The 9277-nt window shown below is 50.5% G+C and overlaps 1 protein-coding gene across 1 annotated transcript; it reads right to left on the bottom strand.

The window, feature by feature from the left end:
* Positions 1-2490: 2490 nt before the first annotated feature.
* On the bottom strand, positions 2491-5795 carry CHADL (chondroadherin like). The gene is made up of 4 exons (XM_041416780.1): positions 5643-5795; positions 3891-5552; positions 3053-3219; positions 2491-2716 (listed from the first exon to the last, which is right to left on the bottom strand). The coding sequence occupies exons 1-4, from the start codon at positions 5793-5795 to the stop codon at positions 2491-2493; spliced, it is 2208 nt and encodes a 735-aa protein (XP_041272714.1).
* Between the last annotated feature and the right edge of the window lie 3482 nt (positions 5796-9277).

The raw sequence follows: 9277 nt of genomic DNA, 5'->3' as shown, positions 1-9277 counted from the left end.
TGTATCCCCAAGGTGGATGGCAGGACTGCTATTGATCCCTTCATCCCCCAGCTTGTAGCTTGTGTTGATACCAGGTTTGCCCCAACCCAGGTGCAGCACCTTGCACTGGGTCTTGTTAAGCCTCATGAGATTCCCTTGTGCCCACTTTTGAGTCTGTTCAGATCTCTATGGTGGCATCCCATCCTTCAGGTGAGTGAAGAGCACCAATCAGCTTGGTGTTATCTGCAAGCTTGCTGAGGGTGCACCTGATCCTTTTGTCTGTGTCAGTAATGAAGACATTAAAAAACATATGTCCCAGTACAGACCCCTGAGGGACACCATTGGTCACTGATGCCCACTGAGACTCTCAGCTGTTGACCACTACCCTCTGCAGGCAACCATCATAACAATTCCTAATCCACCAAACAGTCCACCCATGGACCCATCACTTCACTTTGGAGGGAGTAGTTGTGGGGGACTGTGTCAAAAGCTTTACAGAAGTCCACCTGGCTTGAGAAGTTATCTTCCATGCATTGCAGGAGTCTCCTGGATTGCCTGCAGTTTACCTTGGTACTTTCCAGTAGATGTCAAGGTGGCTGAAGTCCCCCAGCAGGACTGAAGGGTGTGAGCACGATGCCTCCTGTAACTGGGGCAAGAAGGCTTTGTCAGTGGGCTCCCCTTGGTCAGGCAGCTGTAGCAGAGCCTGGCTGCAAGGTTCCTTTTGTTGCCTCAGTGTCTGATTTTTACCCACAGTCTTTCAACCTGCTCGTGGCTGTTCTTCAGAGACAGCTCTTCAATGCACCTCTTGATAGAGAGGGCAACCCCTCTACCTCTCCCTCCTTTCTGTCTCTTCTGAACAGCTCATAGCCATTGATAGTCACACAATTTGTCCCACCAGGTTTCAGTATGGCAACAAGGTCATAACTTTCCAGCAGCGTGGTGGCATCCAGCCCCTCCTTTGGTTTGTTGCCCATTCTGTGTGCTTTGGTGTAAAGGCACCTTGGCCAGGCTGTTGGCTGCATCACCTTCCCAGAGGAGCACCCCTTAATTCCTTTGAGATATTTCCCTGCTGGTATCCCTGCTGGCTTCTGTTACCTGGCTCACCTCTGTAAGACTCCAAGTGTGCTCCCCTGTGTCTGCTATCTCTTCAAGTCACCTGCAGAGGGACTCACTACCACCCTCTCCCTCTGACCTTTTCATACCATCCTACAGCTTGCCAGGGAAGAACATGAAATTGTCTCCCTCACATCTGGTTTAAGCAAGCAATTGGATTACCCAAGAAGCAGTTTAGGAGGATTCACCCACAACCATAAACACCTTCGGTGGTAGCTCTTTGATGCTTACTGTGAGGGACAGTCAGGGAACATCATTCACTGCACTGATTGGTGTGATTACTCCCCTGGAGGAAGCCATGGAACTTTGGAACTCGCCTACACTGAGTTCTTTAGTTTAAGGCCCATTTCACCAAATTAGGCAGTCAAAGATTCTCTTACTCTTTATAGACAGGTGGATCCCATCCATCTAACATGTTACAATCATTAAAGCACACCCACTCTAATATGTTACAATCATTAAAGCTCACACCATTGTCACAAAAGCCAAAACCTTCTCCATGGCACCGGCCTCAAAACAAGTTATTCATCTGCACTATGTGTCTGCTTCTGTAATTTCTTGCTTTTGAACCCAGAATTGCAGAGGACTTGGAGTGTGGTTTGACTTTTTAGTTTTTTTAACAGTTGTACTGTAAATTTGGTCTATGATCCTAAAGCAAACCCTAAAGCCCTGTGACCAACATCAGGAAGAGGCCCAAGGCTTGCATATTGCTTTCCAAGCCACCAAAATCCAGAGTTAGCCAAAACATACCTTTATCTGGACATTTATCTTTCAGAGCCTTTTCAATTTAAGCAAACTTCTGGGGTCCCAACCTATGCAGTCATGGGGAATAGGTTGAGCACATTGTTTATCATGGGATATCACTTATGGGTACTGATTGAATTTTGCAGGAAATAAAAAGGCTTCCATGTGCATATGTTTTAATTCTGAGGAACTTCTGGGAATTAAGGCAACATTTTCATTAATAATTTTTAAGCTTTCTAGCATGAGATTTGGGCCAGTGCAGGACCTTACTGGATGGTGCTGGTTGCAGTCCCACTCTGGGTTCTTCTATGATTTTGGGAGCTGTGAAAGCGCTCTCAAAAACAAAACCAAACTTCTGGATAGCAGCTTTTCCACATGGTTGGATGAAGCCTTGGAAAGAAGCAAGTATTTGGCTTCATTGTTTGCATCACCAAAGCATGCTGCAGATTCTATGCAATGTGCCTTTGTGTCCTGCAAAAGCAAATCCTGCATCTTTGGCAAATTAGCATTGTTTTGGTGGCACCAGGCTCTCCTGTGCACCTAGGGCAATATTCATGTCGCCATGATGGGGACAAGTCTAGAAAAACTGCTCTAGCCAAACTGTAGGTATGGCCCTGTTGTGTCCAGCACATGTCCTACACACCTTAAGAAACTCTAAGCTCTGCTCTTACTGAAGCCTCTGGCTGGAGATTTTCCTGACCTCTTTTTCTTGCTGGGCTTGCTTGCAGCCTTAGTCTTGTTAGGATTGGTTTCCCCAGCTTCGCCTTGTCCCCAGCCAGGACATGTTTGGAAAGTGGTGGAAAGCTTCACCTTCAGCCCCTGGGCTTCTGCAGGGGAACCACAGATGGCCCCTACGCAGAGGTTGAGTTTGTTGATCCACCTGGAAATGTGGTAGAAGATCAGGGAAAGAAATGAGGAAGGACAAAAGAAGGGGCCTAAGTCTATGCCCATAAAGGCATAGATCTATGGATGATCACTTCAAAGTAAGGCAGGTAACCTGGGTGACCTCTGAATGTCTCAATATTTGCCTGCCCCAGCTTGGGGCTGCTTTTCCTACACCCAGAAAGCCCAGGCAAATTCCATCCCTGCACTACATCTCGCCACTATGGGAAAAGACCAAAAATGGCCAGTGTGCTGTCAGCTTGTGCCTTCATCATAGGAGGTCCCGCTGCCCCCCAGGCAGATCCCTGAGGCTGCACCCCCTTGTGGCACTCACCTGTGCAGCGGAAGGAGCTGGCAGTCACAGTGGAAAGGCACATCCTGCAGGTTGAGGATCTCCAGCCCCGTGAAGTTGTTCATGTCGGGTATGTTACTCATTTTGTTGCTCTCCAGGTGTAGGCTTCTGATCTTGGGACCGAGGCCAGTAAAGGCATGGGGGGAAATCTGCAGTGGAGGAAGGGTAAGTCAGGGGCATGCTGATAAAGGCAGGGGAGTAGATCTCTGCCCCTGCACTTCTGATAATTTTGGGGGGCCTGACAACCTGTCCTGAATCTGATGGCCCCACAAAAGAGCTGCTTTAAATAGGGAGGACTGTTAATTAATTCAAGCAGTTTCAATCACATTTTGGAACTCATTAGACTCTTGTTCAGTCTTCTTAGAAAGGAGGTCTCAGAGTGATCCGTGGGTGCTGCTAAGATACACAGTTTTTATGAGGGTGCTGCTAACACCACTTCCTTGAGAGAATGGAAATATTCAGGATAATAGCAGTGGAGAGGCCTGCAGGACAGCCTGTAATAAGAGAAAGAGAAATCTGGCCAGAGCTGGGGGAAGGAGGTGATTTAGGGAATGGTCTGGACTCCAGTGAAATTGGGTGTTTAAGGACTGGAAGGAGTAAGCTTCTCCCAAGGGAGCCAGGAGCAAAGTTGAAGCAAGGGAATGTTACAGCTGGGCCTGAAAAAATCTGTCTTCCCAGCCAGGCTATGGAACATATGAAGGCTTGGGAATTTGAGGACATCTGTTTGGGTGACCCTATAGGGGCCACCAGCCCTGGGCAATGTAACCTGTTACGTGCCCTGTGGTGCCACTGCCCCTTGGGAGTCCCATAACACACTCACCCACTCCAGGCCCATGTTGTCCAGGTAGAGGTGCTGCAGGCTGGAGGCCACTGGCAGGAAGACACCGTCCCCCATGTGCTTGATGGGGTTTCGTGACAGCTTCAACTCACTCAGGGCAGGTAAGCCCCGCAGGGCTGCTGTGGGCACCTCTGACAAGTGGTTTCCCTCCAGCTGCAGCTTTTCCAGCATCTTGGTGGGAGCCAGGGCAGCTGGGGCAATGTGCCTGATGGCATTCCCAGCTAGGTAGAGCCAGCGGAGCCCCCTGGCTCCGGCCAGGTCGCCCTCCACCAGTTCCCCGATGGCGTTGTGCTGCAGATGGAGGGAGATGAGGTTGGGCAAGAGCCGGAAGGTGCCTGCAGGCACACGGGTGAAGGCATTGTGGTCCAGGTCGAGGTAGGCCAGCTGCGGGGCCCCCTCAAAGGCAGCAGCCGCCAGGGTGGAGAGGTGGTTGTCGGTGAGGTACAGGTAGACCAGGCTCTCCAGCCCCCGGAGTGCCCCGGGGTGCAGCACCCTGATGCTGCACTTCTGCAGGTGGAGTGACACCAGCTCCTTCAGGCCAGGGAAGGCGTCCGGTGGCACTGTCCTGAAGGGGTTTCGGCGCAGGTCCAGAAGGCGAGTGTCCTCAGGGAAGTCCCGAGGGATCTCCCGCAGGTCCCTATTCTCACAGGACCCATGTTGGAAATCAGGGGAGCAGACACATCCCCGGGGACACTGCCGGCTGCCAGCTGAACTTGGCTGCTCTGGTGGTGTGGTGGGGCTAGGGGGTGGGTGGAGGCGACTGCATCTCATCTCAGGTGGCTTCAGGGAGTTGAGAGACCGGCCATGGAGGGCAGGGGGTGCAGCACAGGCACCCTCAGCCTGCACTCGTGCCCTTGCCAGCCACTTGTAGAAGGGGCGCAGGAGGCAGGAGCAGAGAAGAGGGTTCCCTTCCAGGCTGACCCTTACCAGCCTCCCTGTCCCAGCCAGGGGTGGCAGCCCCTGCAGCTGGTTTTCCCGGAGGTCCAGAACACGGAGCTGGGGACTGCGGGCAAAGGCATCGGGTGCCACTTCCTGGAGGGAGGCATGGTCCAGGAAGAGGTGCTTCAGCGACGCCATGGCCAGGGCTTCCTCGGCCACATAGGTGATGGGGTTGTGGCCCAGGTCTAGCCAGGTAGCCGCATCCAACCTGGCCAGGGCCTCGCCAGGCAGTGCCTGCAGCTCATTGTGGTCCAGGCTCAGCCTGCGGAGGGCAGGCAGAGCAGCAAAGGCCTCACTGCCCAACACATGGAGGGCATTGTGAGACAGCTGGAGCCATCTAAGAGACTGCAGACCCTGGAAAACCATGTCTGGGAGGTAGACCAAAGCATTTGCCCTCAGGTCGAGGACAGTGAGGGACCCCAGATGACCAAAAGCACCCGGCTGTATCTCCTCAATGCGATTCCCCTCCAGAATGAGCTGCTGGAGGGAGAAGAGCCCATCCAGGGACTCCTGGTAAAGGAGGGCTATGCCATTGGAGGCCAGGTTGAGGTAGACAAGCCTCCCCAGACCCCGGAAAGCCCCTTCCTCCAGCCTCTCCACCTTGCAACGCTGCAGGTCTAAGTGTGTCAGGTAGGGGGTAGCAAGGAAGGATCCAGCTGGGATGACCATGAAACTGTTGCCCCGAAGGTCTAGTTTTCTGGTGAGCTGTCAGTCACAAATAAAACACCAAATTACCCTAGGACTGCCATACCTATCTTCTCTCCCCATCCCTTGACCTTTCATCCCCTTTCCCACCTCTGGGATGGTGTCAGGGATGGCAGTCAGGCTCCCATTGAGACACAGGACATGGGCACGGAGGTTATCGCAGACACATGGTGCAGGGCAGCGGGCGGCAGCCGTTGCCCCCAAGGCCACTGCAAGAAGGAGGAGCCCCCAGGATGGCTCCATATTTCAGGGCACCTGTGGCTGGGGAGAGACAGATGTAAGGCCAGGAGAGAGGCGAGGTTCCCATGCATCCCCAAACAGCATCGCCTGCTTGGAACCCCCTGTGCCAAGAGGACTGCTGCTGTCACCTAGTCAGGTCTCACTTTCTCTTGCTCTCACACTATGATTTCACAAGTTATAAATGAGGAAGTGTGGAAAAAAGGAGGAATTCTTGGAATGAAAAGTGAAGGTCACAGCTAGCAGGTCACTCACAAGGAGCTGGCTTGCAACAGACACCCACCCCACCCCTGCATTTTCTTCAAATATCACTAACTTAAGATTGCCTTGGTCTGTCCAAGCTATTAGTATCTCTCCTACAATTCTTTTTGTCAGGCAAGCAGGTGTAGCCATCCAGAGAATGTGATCACACAGGCTTCTGAGCTGCTACCCTTCTTTAAATGGCAGATGTCCCATGTCTCCACCATCCTGGTAATCTGCCTCCCACCCTGCAAGCTCCCTGCTTCCCTCCTAAGCTATTCATAGCATAGTGTTTGGAATAGAACTCCACTGTTTAGCTGCAGGAAGGAGAGGTTGGTTTTGGCTGGGCAGGAGTGAGCCCCTGGGGTGAAGGTATCAGAGAGAGGCCAAGGCTGGGAGAAACACAGAGGAGGCAGCAGGCTGCAGATATGACCAATACATCCTGCTAAGCTCCCAGACAGCATCAGTAGGGTCTGCAAGGCTTAAATTTTTGGAGCCACTGTAGTGCACAGCCCCATGCCCACTGTAGCTCGTTGTCCCCTGTGGTCCCATGCACCAACACTACTCTCCTGCTGTCACCCGCTCTACTCCTACTGCAGCCCACACACACACACACACACAGGGCCAGCCCTCTCCTGCACACCCCTTGCCCAATGCCACCAGTGTAATGTCACTAAACTCAGTCCCCATGCTGTGCCCGGAGCACTGCCACATGCCAGACATCATGCCATCACTCCCTCCCTCACACCTGGAGGGTTCACACACCCGGAGTTTGGAGTACCTGGACTTCAAGATGTGTTGAAGAGAGGAAAGTGTCCCCTACCCTGTCTAGCAGCTGCCGAGCTCCTGCACTGGTGTTTGCTCTCCTTGCAGAAGTGAGAACTGAATGGGCCCCGTTGTGTTGCTTTCCCAGCAGCTCTCACCGGGCAGAGCCACAAACGTGGGAGGAGGAAAACGACGGGGGGGGGAGGAAGGGTAAGCCACCCCTGGAGAGAGGGCAGCAACCCAGACATTACCTCCCCCTCGATTCACCGGGGGCTGAGAGCACCAACCCGGCAAAGCCCATGTGGGGTTTGCGTTCACTGTTTCCAGGGCTCTGCCTTCATTTTCCAGGCTGTGTTAGTCACAGGAGCTCCAGAGCTGCAGGGCAGAAAGATGACATCCAGCCAAATTCAAAGATGAATTGCAATGGCAGTTGTAAGCCTGAGCAAAAGGAGAGGCAGCTGACCAGTCCTGCCACGTTTACAGCCCTCCACTCCTGATTTTACTTTTTTGCTTGTTTAGAAGAGGCTGGATTGGCATTGCCTGCATGACACATCATTAGCTTACAGATGGACATGGGAGCATTCATTTTCCTCCCAGACTGTTGTTTTACTCTCCCAGGGAACAGGAATAGATCTGCAGCCTTACAAAAATATTAGAAGATTTGATACTAGTATCTTGTTCCACTTCAAGCCCTTCTCCTATGCAGCAGCCTCGAGAGAAGCTGAAGCAGGTGAGATCATTGCTGGGTAAATGAGCAAAATAAGAGGCTGGGATGAGGCTGGAGAAGGGCCAGATGTGACACTCGGTGCCTGGTACAAGGCCTTACCCTCTCCATGGTTCTCCAGCAAAGCCCGGGCCACCACCAGGGAGGTTTTGCTGTACAGGCTGCTGACAAGCCAGGGAAGGGGGCTCCTGGCCACAGTAGTTGATGGAAGGGCCAGGCAGAGGGGAGCAGGGCGGGCTGACAGCGGCCAGAGTGGAAGTTCAGGTGTGCTACCTTCACGTCCCATGCCCCATCAGGGAGAGCAAAGAGCGGCTGTCTCATGGCAGCAATCTCAGCTGCCAGAACCAGTATGTCCCAGTAGAGACACTGGCTTCTTCCACGACCTGCCACACATCCCTGCTTCTCTCACCTCACCGTTCAACATGAGTTGGAAGCTGCACCTGCTCTTGCTCACTTACCTCATTGTCCCACGGCTTCTGCCAATGGACGATGGCACACTGAGGCCTGAGAAGCTCCAGCTCCTGTGCCTGAAGGGAACCGTGACCCAACAGCCCCACAGGCTGAGCCTTCAGACACCCAGTCCTAAATGATATTTGCCAATATTTTTTTGCATGGCTAAGTTACATTAACATTAATAGAATAAATTTTTTTTTGCTTGTTTTAATATAATCACTTCAGTCTTTGTTCAGAACAGTGCATTATACTACTCTGGTTTTTATAGCACCTTTATTGTGTAGTAAACAATTTTGATTAAGATACTTTTGTCTAGTTATTATCATAATAAATCGTACAAATTTATATGAATATATTTGGTTTGCAATCCTTTATCCTGAAGGACAAAATTGTATAAAGGTTCACTTCTATAAAATCTTCTGGATTTGCCTTTGTCTGTTGACAGATCTGGGGCTGAGACTGGATTACGCCACACCCAGGTTCCTCTGTGAGGAATTTAGAAAGCAAGAGGGTAATTTTTGCACCTCATGACTGAGCAGGAGGGCTTTTCTAACAGATTTTTTCTGCAGCTCCTATTCTGCCCATGACAGTACCCTTCTAAATTATCACAGGTCTTCAGCTAAAAATGTCACCTCTTTCCCTTCCAAGGTATCTCAGATTTTCTGTCAAAGATGCTGCCTCAAAATGCTGTGTTACAAAAGACTGTGAAAAACTCCCATCACTTGTTTTTAAAATTTTAAAAGTTTAATAGTAATAAAATTGTTATAAAAATAGTAGTAAAATCAGGGTAATAAAAATGTGGACAATTAGAATTAGGACAATACAAGACAATAAAATCAAAGAGTTACGGACAGTCTGGGTACCTTTTTCTGGGCAAAATAAGCCCAAAAAAGGACAAACGTTAACAGAGGATTAAACCTTAAAAGCAATAGCCTGTTGCATATTCGTACATGTTAAGAATATAGTCAGTAATTTGTGGAAATAAACGCTGTATGAAAGTACATCTCATACAAGATGCACAAATTCCATTCAAACAAAGGATTCTGTCTGGTCAGTGTCAACTTTTGCCTCCAAATCCTGACAGCATCTTCAGGGCTGAGTGGGGAAGGAGTTAGTTTCTTCTGAGAAGGGAGCAATAAATACTTTTTCTCTGAAAGATTGAGCTGTCCTGTGGCTGCTATCTTGGTGAAAGTACCCTATTCCTCTTTTTTCAAAAAGTATCTTACATAGCATAGTTTCTATGTTAACATTATGTTATAACCTAAAAGATATTAACACTACTTGAGAAAATTAATACAGCACAACT

The sequence above is a fragment of the Onychostruthus taczanowskii genome, unplaced genomic scaffold (genome assembly GCF_017590055.1).
Source record: "Onychostruthus taczanowskii isolate IOZ18803 unplaced genomic scaffold, ASM1759005v1 scaffold53, whole genome shotgun sequence".
NCBI classification, from domain to species: Eukaryota; Metazoa; Chordata; class Aves; order Passeriformes; family Passeridae; genus Onychostruthus; species Onychostruthus taczanowskii.
The sequence above is the reverse complement of the archived record's forward strand: the minus strand, read 5'-3'. Positions and strand labels throughout refer to the sequence as shown.

Coding starts and splice junctions, on each gene's coding strand:
- CHADL (XM_041416780.1), bottom strand. CDS start 5,795: ATGGAGCCATCCTGGGGGCTCCTCCTTCTTGCAGTGGCCTTGGGGGCA. Junction 5,553..5,642: donor TCCCTGACACCATCCCAGAG/GTGGGAAAGGGG, acceptor TGTGACTGACAG/CTCACCAGAAAACTAGACCT. Junction 3,220..3,890: donor ACAACATGGGCCTGGAGTGG/GTGAGTGTGTTA, acceptor CCTCCACTGCAG/ATTTCCCCCCATGCCTTTAC.